The sequence below is a fragment of the Aplysia californica genome, unplaced genomic scaffold, assembly GCF_000002075.1.
Source record: "Aplysia californica isolate F4 #8 unplaced genomic scaffold, AplCal3.0 scaffold00240, whole genome shotgun sequence".
NCBI lineage: Eukaryota > Metazoa > Mollusca > Gastropoda > Aplysiida > Aplysiidae > Aplysia > Aplysia californica.
The window spans coordinates 289,093-309,092 of NW_004797510.1; the positions used below are offsets into that span (position 1 = coordinate 289,093).

At 38.4% G+C, this 20,000-nt stretch overlaps 2 protein-coding genes across 2 annotated transcripts in view; one reads left to right on the top strand and one right to left on the bottom strand.

The window, feature by feature from the left end:
- The window catches only part of LOC101855568 (peptidoglycan recognition protein 1), an 11,891-nt gene extending 2,238 nt beyond the window's left edge, over positions 1–9,653 (top strand). Inside the window, exons 2-4 of the mRNA XM_005100205.2 lie at positions 6,686–6,871; positions 7,451–7,564; positions 8,648–9,653. Of these exons, the coding sequence (XP_005100262.1) occupies positions 6,686–6,871; positions 7,451–7,564; positions 8,648–8,847 (500 nt within the window). The 3' untranslated portion in view covers positions 8,848–9,653. The remainder of the gene's footprint in view (positions 1–6,685; positions 6,872–7,450; positions 7,565–8,647) is intronic.
- Positions 6,632–20,000, bottom strand: part of LOC101855795 — a 40,472-nt gene continuing 27,103 nt past the window's right edge. Inside the window, exons 3-5 of the mRNA XM_013083539.2 lie at positions 15,625–15,775; positions 11,534–11,658; positions 6,632–11,029 (exon numbers count right to left, since the gene is read on the bottom strand). Of these exons, the coding sequence (XP_012938993.1) occupies positions 10,866–11,029; positions 11,534–11,658; positions 15,625–15,775 (440 nt within the window). The 3' untranslated portion in view covers positions 6,632–10,865. The remainder of the gene's footprint in view (positions 11,030–11,533; positions 11,659–15,624; positions 15,776–20,000) is intronic.

The following is a 20,000-nucleotide window of genomic DNA, read 5'->3' on the forward strand; positions in this document are numbered from 1 at the left end:
CCCCCGCCCAACCTCTCGCCTTCCTTTTCCCCGGCTCTCTGTGTGTTCTTTAGTTGAAACCGTGTTACTAAACTAATGATAATGCCAATTGGCTAAGATTGGGAGTGGACACGTCAATGAAGTTTTCAGCCAGTTAAGTTAACTTATTGTAATCTCTTGTGTGTGTATTGTGTTCACTTGTGTTCTGTGTGTGGGGATCAGACAAGCAATGAAGCAAGCGCCGTTGTAATCAGTGAGTTGAGGAAATTTTGAATTGGAATCTAATGTTTGTTCTTCAAAGCAGCAATGTATCGTGTTGATCTAGAATACTTTTGGGAAATTTCCTTTAGTTTAGCTAGGCTCACTGTCAAGAGGCTGGAACAACATTAAAAAGCAGAATTTTCACATTCTGTTCCGGATGAAAAGATATATTTTCATCATAGTGGTTCACCATTAAGGATGGTCTGTTCAACAAAAAAGACATCCGCAAATGTGGTCAAAATAAACACTGAAGGACATAAATCATATACACGAATCCATTTTCTTGGTTTCAAACGTGATATTATTGCCACCAACAAGATTGTAATAATTTTGAATCTATTTCTATTTAATGTTTTTTTATTAGCCTATTTCAATGTGTTTTAAGTTATTATGCATTGTTTATAATCTGAATAATCTCAATATTTGGTCACCGCAAAGCCCCCACTCTTTACAACCCATCCGATGCCACTGCTTTCTGATTTAGACAAGAAAATCTTGATAAGCAAAATGGAGCAAACTAAAAGAATAAAATATAAACAGACAAACATTTAAAATGCTGCAGGGCCAGTTTCGGATATTTTATCTCAATAATCGTGACTAATGTCTTTTTCCAGTGGTATTGTTTACCTTATCTTTGATTGTGACAGCAGTCTTACGCAACTGAAACTTTGCCCGACAACTCGTGTCTTGAATAAAAGTGCAGAGGAACTGGTCGTCGTGACTTGCTGTGACCTGAATTTCCGTTCTAAAATGAAATGCCATGCCCTCTGACAGGACCGGTTCGGTTTGGATCGGTTCGGTTTGGTTTAGGCGTCGCGGTTAGCCAGATTTTTGTCCCACGGGGGAGCAAAAGCTACCACCATAGTGGCAAAACAAAATCGAACAAAAATCTTAGTTGGGGGGGGGGGGGTACACCCCCAAAGTCCCGATTCGGCTCAAACTAAAAGTTATAGAATTTGATTTGTAGGCATTTTTAGCTTCCTCATCGTCTCCTACAACTATTTCATTGCATAATATCCCGCAAAATCCTCATTTCTTCACATGCCAGGCATTTGTCACCACTATTTTCTAATGAAGTCAATATTTTTTTTTATTGGCCTTTTTCTCAAAACGCGATTTTTCTCTATACTTTTTTTAAAAGCTCCACCATTTTTCATCCAATGAAGAGAAGACGTAATACTAAAAGTTTGTCTGTTGAATTTTTGATACATGGAATATGTGTTGGGGTTTTTTGTTGGTGGTGTCTGGAGTGTGGATTTTCACGGATTTTTTGCAAACTTGAATACTACCTCAGGAAAAAATTCATTAAATATTTTTAATTCGTTTAGGAAAAAAACAACAGACGAATAAATTTTTAGATCTACTGTTTGTTAACACGCATGCACAAAAACAATCTATTTCCATAAGCAATAAGTGTGGTATTAATTACGTAAGACATGTTTAAAAAATCCAATATGGCCACCGTATCCATGGAAATGAAACTTAAAAAAAAATTTTGATTGCATATTTTAAGACTCCTTATCGTGCTTGTTATATATAGGCCTATATAAATGTATGTGAAATTTCGTAAAATTTGGCAAACTAATAAGCGAGATAGCCTTCAGGTGTAGACTCCCCCCACCTTAATTAAAAAAAGGGAGTGCTTATTTAGGCCACATATGGCCTAAATAAGGTAAGGGAGGGGGGGTTAGCATATTTAGGCCACACATGCTCAAACTACCGGGGACATCCTTTTCAGGCAACTAAGTTCGTTCCACTTTCATAATGGTGCACCTTTCTCATTTAGTAGGCTACAGTTTTGTCTCAGTGTACAACTTATATATAATCATAATGAATATTGTAAGAACAAAGCACGATACGCAAAATTTTGCTCAATCCTGATGATTTGAATGAGGGCCAGATTTTTCCTTCATGGAGGGGCAAAATCTAGGCTACCATTTTGGCCGACTTTGGTCAAGTGAAAAGGTCAAATCCTCCGAATGGACTTCCGGGTCAAATTTGGGGTATAAAAAGTGTGTACACAACGTGGCAGAGTCAAAGTTACACTATCTTTGCCTGGGTGGCACTCTCTCGTACTGTCTCGTAGTAGTACATGTAGATCTAGTAGTAGTAGTAGTAGTAGCAAAGATCGTGTAGAGAATCTTTGGTAGTAGATTCTATCTAGTAGGCAGTTTAGTGAACGTGCACGCGGCAGGGCGAATCGGCCTCGATAAGCCCCTTAGACCTTTGTGATCGGCCACGAAGCCTCATGTTTTGATGGGTCTAAACAACTTAGTGTTAATCGCACTGCCACATCCGACAGGCCTACATCTTTTTAAAAGGAAAAGAAAGATCATCAAAATGGTTGAATTTGCGTGAAAATCGATTCGGTAGAACTGGAACTATTAAAATTTGCTTCTGAAAACAAGTTACAAGGCCATTTTTATAACTCGATGAAATATTTAAAAAATGATGAAATAAAAACTACTGACTGTGTTATTCTGTATAAATTATGAAACTTCAGGACGTATTATTATCTTCCAACATCTTTTGATGCCTGAGCTGTAGAGGTTGAAGTTTTCACAACACTAATAGATCTAGTAATAGGGCTTTCCGTAAAAAATGCATAGATCTATAAAAGCCGAACCATCGAATCGACCGGTCAGCGACCGGGGCACCCTGCTCTCTCCTGCACACTGTGATAACGTGTTGCCTCGGTATCGCATTATTCAACTATTAATACGTGCGGCTATGGCAATTGGGATGTACTGACTGACAAAGCGATTCACAGTTTTGTTTTTATTTTACCATATTTGACTTAAATAGTGCAGGTGATAGCTAGATCTAGATTCCGGGTCTAGAATCAGTAGTAGCAGGTCTATGCTAGAAGCAGCCAGAGAGCCTACAACTGCCAGATCTAGATCTCTAACTAATTGCTATGCCTTTGGGCTTTGGAATTGAAATAAAACGACTTGCACAGTTCTAGTTAATTTTAGATTCAGCAACTATCTGTATTTCCAGAGTTAATAATAACAAATCTCACCATAACAATAACTTTTACTTTTATTAGAATAATAATATTAGATCCCATTTTTTTTTCTAAAATCTGTTTTGCGCAAACTTAAGACTTTCTCTACTTGAGAGCACAGAATTTACACTGTAAGCCTCTGCTCAGTCTTTTACTTTTAAGTATATATACATAATAAAATATGCATAGATCTAGATCTATATAATCATTTTATGTTATTTTCTGGATATCTTTAAAACTCTTCTTTTTTAACATGTCATAAAGTCAAAATTGTGCCTTTTCTTTGATAAGAATAGCATTAGCAGTGATTCAATATTTTAAAAAAAATGCTAATCAATGAAAATTGCAAATTGATAATAGTATAGTCCTGTAGAGGATAGGTGGACTCCGGGGTCTGCATAGCGAAATACTAGGTTTTAGGATCTGAACCCCGGAGTCACCGTAGTGAAATAAGGTTTGGTTTAAGTAAGGATTGGTTTACCCTGGGGTCAACGTAGTGATAAATAAGCAGGTTTAAAGTGGACCCCGGGGTCTACCTAGCGAAATACTAGGTTTTAGGACAGGTGGACCCCAGGATCATCGTAGTGAAATAAGTAGGTTTCTTTAAAGATCGGTGGACCCAGGGGTCACCGTAGTGAAATAAGTAGGTTTCTTTAAAGACCAGTGGACCCCGGGGTCATCGTAGTTTATAAGTAGGTTTAATTTTTAAAGGGTTGGTGGACCCCGGAGTCACCATAGCCGTAGAGGAATAAGAAGGTTTAATTAAGGATTGGTGGACCCCCGGGACACCGTGATTAAACCTACTTATTTTATTACGGTGACCGCACGGTCCACCTATTCTAAAACCTAACTACTATTTCGTTAGGTAGACCCTGGGGTCCACCTTAAACCTACCTTGTTCACTACGTTGACTCCAGGGTCCACCAATCCTTAAAATTAAACCTAGATCTACATGTACTTATTTCACTACGTTGACCCCAGGGTCCACCAATCCTTAATTAAACCTAGATCTACAGATTTCACTACGTGGACCACGGGGTCCACCAATCCTTATTAAACCTAGATCTACTTATAATTTCACTACGTTGACCACTGGCTCCGCCAGTCCTACTATAAAATAAATGTGAGATCTACTTATTTCACTATGTTGACCCCCGGGGTCCACCGATCCTTAGTTAAACCTAGATCTACTAATTTCACTACACTGACTCAGGGGTTTACATCCTAAAACCTAGCATTTTGTTAGGTAGACCGGGGTCCACCTATCCTTTTGGGGCTAGATAGACCCCGTGGTCCGCCTATCCACTTTCTTGATAATAACTGAAAAATATGCCAGTTGTCATGAATAGTGAAGAAAAAAGTGAAAAAAAAAGATAATGAGGTAGACTATCATTTGTCAAAAAAATTGCAAGTGCAAGTGAAGATCATAAGATAATTTTGTTATTATCTGGTCATCTTTTCACGGTTTATAAAATGTTCCAGAGGGCCTTATACTAGATCTATGTCTCTAACGAACATTTTGCTTGACTTTATTAGCTTTTTTCATGTACTTGAAAGCATAGAATATAATAGTTTCACACAAATGTATGCACAAAACCTTGAAAAAGAAAGATAAGGTCATTGTTGTTGAGTTTTTTTTAACGAAATCCGTTTTATTTTGAGAAAAACGCTAAAAACAAGTTTTAAAATTTTGAGAATGTCCATAATATTGGGAATCCGAAATTAAGCTTACTCTTTAATAACCATGAGCTGTTAAGAAAAAAAAAGAGAATGATATAGGATTTGTCTAAATATGACCATTAGTATTAGCATTATAAAGATATTGCCCATTTTGTCCAATTATCCTTGCAGGTAAAATCACCCTGTACTGTACCTCAATAAGCACAAAAAGAATATTTCTGTGACTTTGTATAAAGGTGTTTTGTAGTAGAGCTCTATGTAAAATTCTCAACAAAATAATGTACCTTTGGATCGTACAACTGAGATAGACACTCATGCACACAATAACATTCACACATGACACACACACACACACACACACACACACACACACAAATACAAACACACTATTACATTTACTCTCTCTCTCTCTCTAGATCTCTCTCTCTCACCACAACCACACACAAAACAAACACATACACACTCACACACACACACTCTCTCACACACACACACACACACACACACACACACACACACACACACACATACACACACACACACACAACTCTTACCCTTGGTCCACTTTTCCTTTAGTATCATCCTCTATTTTGAAATAATCCCCCGCACTAAATAAAAAGATCAGGTAGAATCTCAACCTTCCGAATCCATGGTTACCCTCAAGAAATCTACCATTTCATGTGGCCTAAATAAGATAAGGGTGGGGAGTTTAGCTTATTTGGACCATATGTGGCCTAAATAAGGTAAGGGAGGGGGGGGGGTCTAGCTTATTTAGCCCACAATGTGGCCTAAATAAGGTCACCCTTAAATAAAACCCACCAAGGCTGCAAGTCGGGCGATCAGATCTCTTTGTCGATATGTTGTGAGTGCACAGAAGCCGCCAGAAACCGACCCGAGCGGAACCGAATCGAATCGAATCTATCCTCCAGGGAGCATCGCCTATAAAGGAGGACTGTTGGCATGGACTAATAGTTTGAGCAGAGAGGCGTGCATCGACATAGTAACGGTCATTTACTGTAGGACAGAAAAAAAAGAAAAAAACAAAAAAAACAAATGGAGGGGATACACGTACGGAAAGGAGTATGTGCATGCGTGTGTGCGTGTGTGAGTGTGTGTGTGTGTGTGTGTGTGTGTGTGTGTGTGTGTGTGTGTGTGTGTGTGTTTGTGTGTGAGTGTACGAGTATGTGCATGTTAGTTCAGAGGTAAGACAGAGTATTTACATACAACCCAGGCCCTTGCGAAGAAAAAGATAGATATAACCTCAACGACCATCCCACGAATAAAAATATATATTTTAAAAAGAACAAACTGAATACATGTACTAAGAAATAACAACTAACTCACAAAATCAAAACGAAATAGCAAACAAACACGATGCCCTCTTTCCATTTCCGAGTCAAAATGAATCACAAAGCCTCCTTTTTAGTCTAATCTTGTTAGCCTTTCAATTTTCCTCGTTTTTTAAACATTTAAACACTATACAAATTGTGAATGACACAGAACAAAATGTAATCCTTTATTGATCAGTCTTTCCTCGAATATCCGCCATTTTTTCTCGTTTTGTTTTTCTTGAAGCAAACAATTTGTACACTACAGAACATACAAAACGAGACACCGGACCAAAAAGAAAAGAAAACACAAAATAACCCTCCTCAAAAACAAACAAACAAACAAACGAACTAAAACAACCAACAACAACATGAATAAGCGGAAACAAAATGCAACCCTTTATTTATCACTCTTTGTACCAATGTCCAGGGGCGTGTCCTTCCATTGTGAGCCGAACAGAATGGGGCGCCAGAGCTCCAAAAGCTGTGTCCTACCTCTCCCATCAACCTGTGAAGTACGCCTTCATCCACCATTCGGCCGGGGGCGAGTGTTTTTCCAGGGCCAATTGCTCGAGAACAGTTCGAGGATATCAGAACTACCACATGGACGACAGAGGTAACAATGCCTTTTAATAAAGGTAAAAAAGTATATTCCCCTATTTCCAACGGCTTTGCCTCATCCAAATATCAGAGGTCGCCTTTGAGCTCACAGAGGAGTCGCAGTTAGGTTTTTCATGAAAAGAAAACGGCTAGCTATCTGTGGTGACGTGATTATTTTGGCCCATTCTTTTGATTCAATATTTTGATTTGGCATACTAAGACTAATGTCTTCTTTTTAATCTCAAACATGATTGTTATCAAATGTATTACTAAAATACGTTTGATTTACTTAATGCTTCTAGCTAATCGTATGGAAACATTGCTAGGTACGGGACAAAAACACTGTAGTGAAGAACAATATCAACCCGTCCCCGTAGGTTACTATAATAATATCATATTTTATACAAGCAACAGTTACAAGCAACACATAATTCGTATTTCATTTATTATTATACTTTTCATAAACGAAAATAGTTATACCATATTCCATTTTGGGGCCTTACTTGTTATAAAGCAAACTTATATTGTTATGCTTTGATGCCAAACAAGATGTTCAATCTTTGCCTTTTAAAAACAATGTTTCTGACTCTCCCAGGATGGAATGACGTCGGCTACAGTTTTATGGTGGGCGGTAATGGCGACATCTTTGAAGGACGCGGCTGGGATAAAGTTGGTGCTCATACCCTGGGCTATAACACTGTAGGTTTAGGTGAGTACATAGCTGTGAGCATTATGAAAACAGGGCCAGTATTCCTCAAACCACTTACCGACGGTTCAATTCAAGAAACTCATGTGCCTCATTTGTGTAAACTCGACTTGTTTTGCTTCTATGTTGCCGCAAATTTTTCCCAGTCACATATCTATTCGATGTGAGGATCAGGCTGTAAAGAAGTACAAATAAAATTTCAAAAACAATACTCGTTCTTGGACAAATGTGGCATTCGAGTTTCTTGAATTGACCCGTCGTAATGTAAAATTTCAAATTTAGTTAATCAAGCCGCTCGCGACTAATTTCGTCAATAAAAATACAAACTTCTCTGACGAGGTTGTCATTGTCCTTCTGATAAACACATATAATAATTATCCACACAGATGGGTACAAAACCAGCTGGACAATGAGCAGCAGTATGGAAAATAACAATAGGAACAATGAAAATGACATCAGTGAAAAAACAAATAAACAACGTTATTACGAATGATCGTATATCAGTCCCATGGACACAATTTAGATTATATTGTAGGGGTTCGGCTACTTCGACCCTGCTTTACGGGGCTAACCAAAGCTGGGCATTCATTTGTTCATGGCTGACGGCCGCTCAAGTATGGTCTTTATTTTTTTTACCTCTGTTCTGTTTTACTATCACTTTCATTTGCGTCGGGAATAATAAAAAGAAAATAATGATAACCTATCCCCACTTCTGAATTTTTTTTTTAATCCGTCAATTCCAAACAAATCAAAACAACAAACCCAAAGCCTCGAAACATTCTGAGATTGAACAACAACAACAACACCTCCCCCCCTCAAAAGTCAAAACACCCTCCATCCACAAAAACAAAACAAAACACATACGCGCACACCCCGCGTCCATCCTTAGTCCCTAACACTAATTAAATAAAGACATTTCAAATTAGACTGGAAAAATCCATAGGAAAACGAATTGAATCAAGCATTTCAGGTAAATAGCATGAGTATTTAATGAACCAATGCGCGTAATGAGTATACTGACATATTATTGACTCAACCACTTTTTTGTTAGTTCAGTATTTCGTGAAAGATGAATTTTGTTCTCAGGGTTTTGCCTGTCTGGAAACTTCATGACTCACCTCCCCACAAAAGCCCAGATGGACTCTGTGAAGGCTTTGATCAAGTGCGGCGTGGACTCAGGCAAGATCGCCACCAACTACACCCTGAGGGGACACCGAGACATGAAGTCCACGCTCTGTCCTGGGGATAAACTCTACGCCGAGATCAAAACTTGGCCGCATTACTAACACTTTTCTTGGCAGTACATATTCCTGGTCAAAGTAAAATGTCTTTCCTCCTCATTTCGAACTGCTTCACGTCGTGTGTAATATCGCAACAGCCACAGTGATCGTAAAAGGGAAAGGTGGGGGCACGGGGGTGTGGTATTTACACTGGGGTTGCAACTATGTCTCCGTGATTCTCCTGTTTTACTATTAGTAAGGTTTTACGGCGCTCGCAACTGCATAAGGTAATATGAGCGCTGTCCATCGATATCAATAGTGACTAAAGCAATATGAATGATAGAGCTTTGCTTGAGCGATAGACATGGAGGGAGCAGATTGTCCAAGTATTACTTCACTCCCTTGATATGATCCAAAAGAATGACAGATTCAATAGTTTGGAATAAAAGGGGGTGGGGGGGGGGGGCAGTAAGGATTTGCCTTACTATTCATCTATATGATCCTGTTAATCTTTACGGTAGGGCTTTTTAGAATTTTAAATTATGCCAGGGTGGTAATGCTGCATACGAGCCCTCCGAGATTTTTCGTCCTGATTAAAATAAAAACTAGGTGCCAGATCTTAACAAGCATCTGTAAAAATTAATAAAGAGTAGGCTGTGAAAGTGCTGATGCGTGGAGACGTGAGGGAGGGGGAGGGAGATTTGGCTTTACCGCTACCTATTTCCTGAGAGATTTGCACTGAATCGATGACAAGAACAGTGCTATGTAGACCCATGGCGTGTGCCTTAGGTAACTAGATCTAGGCATTTTTTTGCCCACTACTGCTCGATTTGAAGGCCCAGAGTCAAATTCGTGCGATTAAAAACGTTGAATAAATCGGCGACTGTTATATTATTTATCAATTAATTCTTTTATGCTTTTTTTTCTACATGAAAACAAAAATCACTTGTCGCTGTTGCCTGCTCCAATAAATCGTGGTGGTCAAATCAACCATGATAAAGGTTTACATAAAATATATATTATTTTTCTAAAACCATACAAAATGAATGATTTTTGAAATCTTTTAAAAGCATTTGAATTTGAGGGCAAAATAATAATGTCTAGAAAAAGGGTTAATTATACATTTATTTGGTCATGGTGTCTGTAAAAAACTGAATTTTTTTTTTCTTAAATAATAAAAGACAAAAACAAAAACAAAAAAGAGGCAACAACAGTATTCCTGGAAGATTTAAAGATGTTTTAACTTTCGATTTCAAACCTTGAACTTAAGCATATTTGTCAAGGTGCTAACTTGAACTTAAGCGAATCTGTCAACGTTCAGATTTGAACTTAAGCGTATCTTTCAAGGTTGAAAGTTGAATTTTAGCGCATCTGTCATTGTCCAACCTTGAACTTAAGAATATAATATGTTAAGGTTCAGACTTGAACTTGAGCATTTTTTTATTTATCCAGGTCAAAGCAAACGACGCGACATGCGCTGACCGAAAACGATTGGAATAGGACAATAGCGAGATGTTTGAGCCCCTTGTTTTCTGTTTGTTGAACAAAAGCATTTCAAGGAGGTGCCCGTGTTTATTTGGGGACAGCTATCTGGGGTAGAGTATAGGCTTTACGTTTTTGATCGTAGTACAGGCGCCCAGTTTCATTTTGGGTCCTAGTGACAGCAAATAATAATATTAAGGATGAAGTGGAATTTCTGTAACCTTTTCAGAACGTTGAAGAAACAAAATGATGACAGTGCGCAATAAAATTGTTTTACTCTGCACTGAAGAAAGGGCTATTCCACAATAACTGACGAGACAATTGAGGTATTTGTTCTGTACCGTCAGTTACCAAAACTAAACACGTCACAGAATTTGCAGAAAGTACTTTTTTTTCAAATGACTGCATTTCATATGATTCTTAATGTGTCTTTCAAATGTTCTGATCATTTAAAGTTGACATAAATTTATTGACACTGAATTACACGTTATCATTGTAAGAAAATATAGTCCTAATGTCCGGTCAGTTAATGTGGAATAGCCAGAAAATAGGTCACAGAAGAAACGCCTAATCCTTTTCTTCATTACGGTCATAAGCCTACGTCAGGAGCACACGACACGATTGTCATATACCCCATACGCAATCTCTGGATCGTAATCTGTACTCTCACAGGTACTGGCAGGTTCTTGCTGGCACTGTGGGCGTGACGATACTCCCGTGTTGGCGATACGAACAGGATCGTTTCCATAGCAACAAATTGGTTTTCCTGAAATCAACAGATGATGAGATGAGACAGGTATATTATGGAGGTGAGATGGAACAAGATGGAATGTGAAGAAGTACAATAGTATTGTGTTTACACTTTATTCGGGATATATATATATATATATATATATATATATATATATATATATATATATATATATATAAATAATTGCAGTCTCATCCATTCATCGATGTTGACAGGGTTTGTTGTAATATAAAAGTAACAAAATATTTTTTTTTAAACCCAAAACGCTCAGAGTATTAAGCCGGCCATAAGGATGACACAGCCTATCTAAGTGGAAATTGTTTTAGCGTCTTGACAGAAAATCGAAATACTATAAACATATCCTCTGACCACCTTCATATAGTCCAAAGAAGAGACATGGTCAATAACACGTTTGAAAAGTACGCTACAACCCCCTCCCCCCCCTAAAAAACAACAAAAAGAACAAACAAAAAACACGCACACAAAAATATCAAAAACCAAACCAAACAAAGTAATCACCTAGACAACTCTCCTGGAGGACATCTCGTCTCTTTATAGCCAGACAGCAGACAACGGTGACTACAGCAGCGACGACAACGATGAGCAGAAGGACTGCAACTACTCCCATGATAATCACCTCCATGCTGAGAATGGAATTGAAGCAAAGACAAAACACATTACTTGAGGAGTCTTGATTGCTGTCCGTGAAACTGAGAATAAAAGTTAGGCATATTACAACAACAGCAACACCATCCTTATTACCATATAAAAAACATCATCAACAACAATAAAAGTAATTGTAATAATGATAATAACAATAATAAGAGCATGAATAACAACAGTAATAAACGAATAATCATGGTGGTGCTAAAGACAAAGGTGAATAATATTTTACAAGTATATTTTCGTGTATGATGACATGACCTCTAATCTCGTAACCATGGGAACATTGCCAAAGAAGTAGAAAGGGAATTAACCTTTGAAAAGTGTTCGTCCATATTTTACTTTACAGATATATCTAACTTTTCCTTCATTCCTTTAAAAAATAATGTGCCCCAAACAGTCTTTAGATCTACTTAAGGGTTAAGTTGTTACTCAACGTTCAAATAGAAAAGAGACGGAAAGGACCATGAAAATCCTATTCAGCTGTTCCCGTTGGATTATGTAATATATGCAGCCGCGGCGCAGTCGCGTTTTTTCGCGTAATTCTGCAACATTTGCATAATTTTGGATTCCCCGCGGTCTTTTTGTCCACGTTTTTTCCTTTTTTTCCCAAAACAATCAATTAACGCCTCGCCATGTTACTAAAGGGAAGTAATCGCCGTAATAAGTCTCATTTAATTAAAATGTTGGCTGTGTCCCTTGTTAGAAGATCTTGGCTATGGGTTGGGATTGTGTTCCTTGTGCATGTTCAATTTTTCAATCCTTCAAAAGTTGTTGTTCTCATGTCTGCTGATGTTTCATATTTGACAGGTATCCCTGGTTTTAGTAATGTACCAGCATCAGAGGTCGAGATGTCCTTTTTTTTACATTTTTCTTTCCCCTATAAATCTAGATCTACAGCTGAAAGTTACAGAGATTATATTTTTGTTTTGTTTTCTTCTTACTGATGTGTACTGTTTTCTTCCAAAGACACAACGAATTACTGGTACTGATATTTTCTGTTTTCAATTTTTCTGTACATAAAACATGAAAATCATGAAAATTCGTGTTGAAAAAGTGCCAAACATATCGCGAATGGTGTTACGGTAACTTGCATAATTTTTTCATAATTTTGCTTTTTTTCATAATTTGGCCATCTATATCTCAATTTGCATAGATCTACGGGGAAAGATTTAGACAACATAAACTGAGAGACAAAATGAAACTACCTAAATGACATTGTCTTTGAATTTTTATGTTTTTTATCCCATAGCAACTGGGCAGAGAAATAGTTGGCGTATAATGCTGTGCTATGTCTGTTTCAGATGTGGGTCTAAAAGTTGGGGAAAAAATCGAGACTTCGGGTTTATGATGGTATAGCAAGTCAATGAAAATGTATTGTTTAAGTTTTTCGTGGTACATTACTTCTGTCCAGGTTATTGGCCTTCTCAGAACGTTCGGTACATCAAACAATATTATTTTATAATGCTACTTATGCCAGGGAAATTGAATCAGGTTTCCTGCGTGCGACAGTGATTATCTTACGTCTCCACCACAGACACCGATACCTGTGATACATTATGTACTGAGTGCTAATGGAAAACAGCTTGGCTGTTAATCTGGTTTTCGGTGATTTACTTTCATACTCAAATTGGCCCCATAATGCGTCATTATTCCCATATCCCACACCCAAGCTGACGAGCGTCACAAGGTTCCCTGCAATCAGGTACAGATTACTAGAGGTGGGCGGTTCCGTTTTTATTTTGTTCAGTGACCTCATACTCCCGATTCTTGAAAGTTAGGAATCGTTGGATTCGAATCCAAACCCAATTATTTTCCACTCATATGATTTCTTCCGAGGAATACATGGTTTTTACTGGTGCCTTTGACCCTAAGACAATTATTTAATAACTTTTGGAGAGTAGAAGTGACATCCGTCGATTCAGATCCCAAGACAATAAGCCTATTTAATTACTTCTGGCAAGTAGTATAGTGACAACTTCCTGCGAGTCCATGATTGCCTCCGACGATTCCAACACCTGTAGCCAATTACCGGTTACATAAGCAGCCCCGAACAGCTTAAGGATATTGATTTCGGAACATGGTGAGGCACCATTACAAAAAAAAAAGTGAATAGAATTAATTCTTAAAAAAAAAAAAAAGTAATGGGTAACCGTTGGTTCGCGTAAATAAATCGGTATTTCCCTCCGAAGCAATAATCGCAGTAATCGGTTCCGGAATGGAATCTTCGCCTGGTTCTACAGATTACTCTCAATTCGTTTCGGTTGCGATCTGATACAGCTGAGTCGACCGGCTCTGTTTAATTAATCATGTAGACATCGCAATGAGACATTAAAACAGACACAAGGGTCCAGTTATTGATTTTTAAAGACTTTCCTAAAGGCAATCAAGTAATTGCGGTCAGTACTGAATACGTGATTTATAACAAAGATCCATAATTACGACTTTTACACCAGCACACTGGTGACATCGTGAGTTGTCATCAGGCATCGTCTTATACCGGCACAAATATATTAAATTGGTATTAATCATTATAATTTTTGCAACTATAATATAGCGTATATACACGCTCTACAGCGTGCTCTGTGCCCTTTTAACTATTATTACTCCAGCAGGCCCACCTTTAAGAATACTCAGAAATGTTCACAGCATTACCTCAGCATTCACCAGTTGTCCCCATGGTCGTATTCATCCGTTGATGAGGGGTCTCTCATGGTCTAGAGGTACGGTGTTTGCCTCTCATTCTATACGTCCCAGGTTCAAAACCTGACACCGACGGACAATTATATTTTCTTCTCTAAAGTTTTCGCTTTTCATCTCTTTCCATGCTCTCCAGCCATGTTCTGTCGTCTTCTTTCAACGCCAATTTCTTCCATTTTGAAAATGCCCAATGTGTTCCGCTTGTTCATACTACGTAAAACACCCCCTCACCCGCCCCCCCCAAAAAAAAAATAAAAATAAAAAATAAAATAAAATAAAAAAATAAAAAATAAAAAATAAAATAAAATAAAATAATAAAACCGGTGATGTCCCACTCCTTCCCCCCACAGGCTCTTTCTTCCTCAGTCCGTGCTTTAAAAAAATTAACTTTACTTTATCTACCCTTGAATTGTTAGATTATGAGAGAAGGTGCATCTTTCGATCGAGGGCTACGTGGGTGGTTTCTGTTATTGTTACATGTATACAGTTGTGTATTATTCTTTTTCGATGCAATTTGATTTTTTATAATCACATAGCCAACGTTTACGTGGTCTTCTCCTGCTTCTATCCTTGCTTTAACAGAGCGTGTTAACTGGTTTTAAACGACTATTTACTAAGAAATCAGAAATAGTCCCCAATACATGCACCAAGTGCACGCTCTAAGATTACTTCTTTGTCCCTTCCCTTTCTTGTTCAACCAGGACGAAAGCAGCCATCGAAAAATATAAGAGTTCAAAAAGGCCAACGTCGATCACACACACTTTGTTGCTGCAGCATTAGTAGTAGTAGCAGAAGAACACCAGCAGTAGCAACTACAGCTTCAGCAATGGCAAAGACAACATCAGTTGCAGCAGTTAGTAATAGCAGTGGTAGCGACACTAGTAAAACAAAGATAGCAACGTGTGCAAAACAATAAATAGCAGCATCAGCAAGGCAATGATAATAGCAACAGCAGTAGCTGAAACAGCAATGATGCTTACACCCCCCCCCCTTCTCTCTCTCTCTGTCTGTTCTCTATCTTTATATCTTTCTCTGTCAGTTTATCTATCTGTCTATCTATCTATCTATCTATCTATCTATCTATCTATCTATCTATCTATCTATCTATCTATCTATCTATCTATCTATCTATCTATCTATCTATCTATCTATCTATCTATCTATCTATCTATCTATCTATCTGTTTATCCTGGTCAATGTGCATACAATAAATGTAACATGTAAGTGTAAAAGTGAGAAATACTCACGGAAAAGAACAACAGATGTCATATTTTTGCTCCCAACAGCAGCCCCACGGACACTCCTTGAAGCCTTCCCCTGGAGGCAGCTCTGACTGATCGTGGTGACCCCAGGGGTCATCGGGTAGACCTCGAAAGGCACAACGTGTAGCCAAAGTTCCTAGATATGGTGAAAAGAAAGGAAACAATGGAACCGCTAATGAAATGCTAAAAGGGTTTTCCTATTTCGTAATACAAATTTAAAAATAATAAAAATAATTAATAATAATAATAATAATAATAATAATAATAATAATAATAATGATTATGATTAATATGATTATGATAAAGCAGCAGCAGCAGCAGTACTACAAAAAAGTTTTTTATCTTCTCCATCCCCCCCCCCCCCTCCCCATTTTCAAAAGAAACAGCAACAACAACAGCAGCAGCAGCAGCAAAATTTTAATGAGCTCTACGGCAGTTTAAAGCCTATGACTGCCTCCAGTTGGGACCTCACAGATGGTTTTTCTTCATTTTGATCAGTTCTGCGTATGACGGCTGAAGCTCTTATACGGCCAATTTTCTCCTTGACAATTATTGGTGGCCGTCTTACACAGGTTCGACGGTATTTGTAAAATATGAAAGCCCAAAAAAAACAAAAAAACTTGACTTAACGACAAATTACGCTATAAGTTTCGTGTTCAGCGTCCCAAAATCCAAATAAAAAGTAATGTTTGATAGCTGATGCAGAACCTTTTTGGAAAATGTGTAGACCAGTGTAATGATAACAGTAATAAAGAACACTTCCATAACATTGCCCACTCCTTGATGGCTCTAGATGTTTCACAAAAAGAAAGATAAAAAAAAAAAATCGACAGCTTACACAATAGCATGTTTCATGCAAATTTGCCCATTTAATGTAGGCTTTCAAACATATTTTCAAATGCATAATATCATAATCATGATGCATCCATAATCTGACAAAATTACACATACACAGGGGCGGTTTGTTAACTGGGCAAGACCGGCACAAATTTTTGCCAGCTGGACTGCTGACCAGAGATTTATTGCTGATAATGATTTTTATTCAGTTTTAAGTAAATCCGAATAAAAAAAGTATCAACATTCAAAAAGCACCTTGCCGATTTGAAAGCGTTCAAATAGACAAGTAGGATTCACTGCTGTTTTGTCGTGATAGAGCCTATTCCTTCACCTTTGTTTATCGCACCCGCTCGTAACTTTAATCGTCTCCCGTCAAGCCGTCACGTCGCGGAACTTCGTACGAGAACAAATGAACACAGCGGGTACAGCGATAACGTCACTCCGCAGGACAAACCCATCGACTGCCCTAAGAACGAATATAACATCCCTTGATTGCCGAACTGGCCTCCGTGTTGCTAACAAAATCAGTAATGAGACTGTATTGAGTCTTGAGCAGCACAAATGTATGAAATATTTTATCAGCAATTACACGTAGGCCTACTTATCATTCAGCCTTTCTCTAACTATCATCAGAAAATTTATTGTCAGCATGGCACTAATCTTTTTTGTTTATTGAATTGTTAGCCTCCTATAGTTCCTGTTAAGTGACTATTCATCGCTTTCTCCCCACTAATAACGTACCTGGCCCATATGGGTCTAGCCGGCGAAAAGAGGAATCGTCTACTGAAGATATATGGAGAATAATAACGAGGAGCGATAGGCTCTCGGCTGTCAGAGTCTGGGCCGAAAACAATGGGCCTACCCCCTCCCTTCCTTCCCCTTATCCACCGTCACCCCAGCTAGACACCAAGTTCTATAATTAGCATTTGACACACTTCCCCACTTTGTTACAACAGTGTTCTTAGAACTGAGAAGTGTGATTTAGAGCGTTTGATTACATAATGATGAAAAACTGTTGTGTGCTAACTTTGTCCAGCTTTGTGTAGTAACTGATTGTAGACTTAATCTGCATGGGACAGCGTCATTGGTACAGTATCAAGTTCTTGTTACATATTTACAGGTCGAGTGCACGTCGATTTTGTGTGTGGGTGTGTAGAAATTAACAGTCTTTGGTTAAAGTACCAGAGGCCATGACTAGCAGTTTATTGGACTTCTCACTTTCAGTTTGTTTTCTAGCATAGACTCTAGTAGTTTTTCTTTTTCTATGCTGTTCAAGTCAGTTTCTATTAACTCAATAACTTCCATAATACATTATTCATATATTGTTTCTTGACACTACCATATTTCAGCTCTTTCACATTATATTAAAATGTTTACAGTGGTGTGTGTGTGAGTGGGGGAGGGGGTGGGGATGGCGAAAGTAGGAGTAGAGAGAAAGAGAGAGAATGTGTTTGTGTGTGTGTGTTTATGTGTGTGTGTGTGTGTGTGTGTGTTTGTGTGTGTGTGTGTGTGTGTGTGTGTGTGTGTGTGTGTGTGTGTGTGTGTGTGTGTGTGTTGTGAAGGAAGGGGGTGGGGGGAGGAAGAAAGAGTCTATGTGAATGATGGCCGGTCAGTTCTATAAACCACGAGCCGCCACTGCACATACATATATAAAAAGATAATCATTGTGACTGCTGATCACAGTTGTTGTTGAAAGAGGAATCAAACTTGCTGGTAAAATAATATTTGCGTATTTAGACCGGTTTTAAATGTGGTCAACATAGGCGCCTCTCCTAAATGATGCAGGGAGTCAAAGAAAAAAAGATGACCCATATTTAAAGGGAAATACCTCGATCATCTTTGCACCTATTTCATCAAAACCTTGAACAAATAAAGTCCAACCATGAGGACATCAAGTTTGTTGATATGAAGAAATCCGATTGACTTTTTCAAGAAATATAATATCAAAGTTTTAAAATTTCAACCAAAACTGGGTAAAATGCAAAATTTTATTTCGTAACAATGTTCAGCTACAGGTGTGTGATCGGCATGTTCTGATTTCAGGACAATAAGGGAGGTTAAACCGAGACAGTCACATCAAATACATATTCTAAACGTGTCGAGAAAATTTTGGAGAAGTTTTGGGTGAATGTGCTATAATATTGTGCCGTAGAGGCAAGGTTCCAGTGAGATGGGGCTACAGCCCACACGTCAAGCGTGGCCCTTGTGTGGTTGTAAGAAAGGTTTAGAGAGGCCGAAAGTTTACAAAAGGAAAGTCACGGTCCATATTTCCCTTAACTCGAGTCCCTTGTATTATTACCTTTTTCTTAAAGGAAAAAACAATTGAGGGACAGCGTTTACGGAAACAACCCAAAACAAAATCGAAGAGCTGAAACTCAATGCTGAATGACGTCCAAAGAATCGACCCAAAAACATGGCACGAGGTCAAAATTCCCAGTAGCATAATATTGAGGAGCTTGTATGGAAAGAATTAACGGTTAACAACAGGAGATTTAAATAGACATCACCTCCTGGATCTTTTGTTGTTGGAAATATCGGTTTCGTGTGAATTTGTTTTTCAATGCACTAATAGTGACTATTTGAAATGGAATGATGGTTGGTTTTTATTGCAACTTTTTGCGCTTCACTATAATATTTTGGCTGACTTTTTTTTCGTTCTAACATTTAGATTTATTTCTTTTTGTGCACAAATCTAACGTGTTTATGGGTGAATTTTATTTCTTCAAAGTTTTATCGAAATTGGTTCAAAGACAATCGAGTTATTGTCCTTTATATGGTCCTCTATTTTTAGACACCCGGCTTTTTTCATTGGACGTCAGTTTCAACTGAGTTGTTGATATTCAAGTTTTACACTTTGATAAGCATAATGTAACTGAATTTGGAGGCGGTGACTAGATGACCAGGCTGAGAAATAATCTTTCTCTTTCACACACACACACACACACACACACACACACACACACACACACACACACACACACACACACACACACACACACACACACTCTCCTCTCCCCCCTCTCTCCCTCTGTGTTTGTGTGTGTGTGTGTGTGTGTGAGTGTTTGTGTGTGTGTATGTGTGTGAGTGTGTGTGTGTCTGTCTGTCTGTCTGCCTGCCTGCCTGTCGGTCTGTCTGTCTGTCTCTTTCTGCCTCTCTCTCTCTCTCTCTCTCTCTCTCTCTCTCTCTCTCTCTCTCTCTCTCTCTCTCTATCTATCTATCTATTTTGGTCAAAATGTCTACAATTGCAACGTATTACAGTGCTGTTTACGTCCCCCAGCCCCGCCCCCTCCATGTGTACAATTTTTATAATTCAGGAAGTGGACTGCTTCGAACCTGGCCTGCCTAGGACACCCCGGGCTGAGTGGGCTGCAACATCCCAGCAGATGCAAGAAGTGAAGATGCTACGTTTAGCCGGAGTGACTTAAACGTTTCTCAATACTTCTGACATTTATATCTTTTGCCTACTTTTTAGATTAAGTTCATTTGACTATCCCATGTCGGGAGGTGAGAGGTGGGGCGTTGGG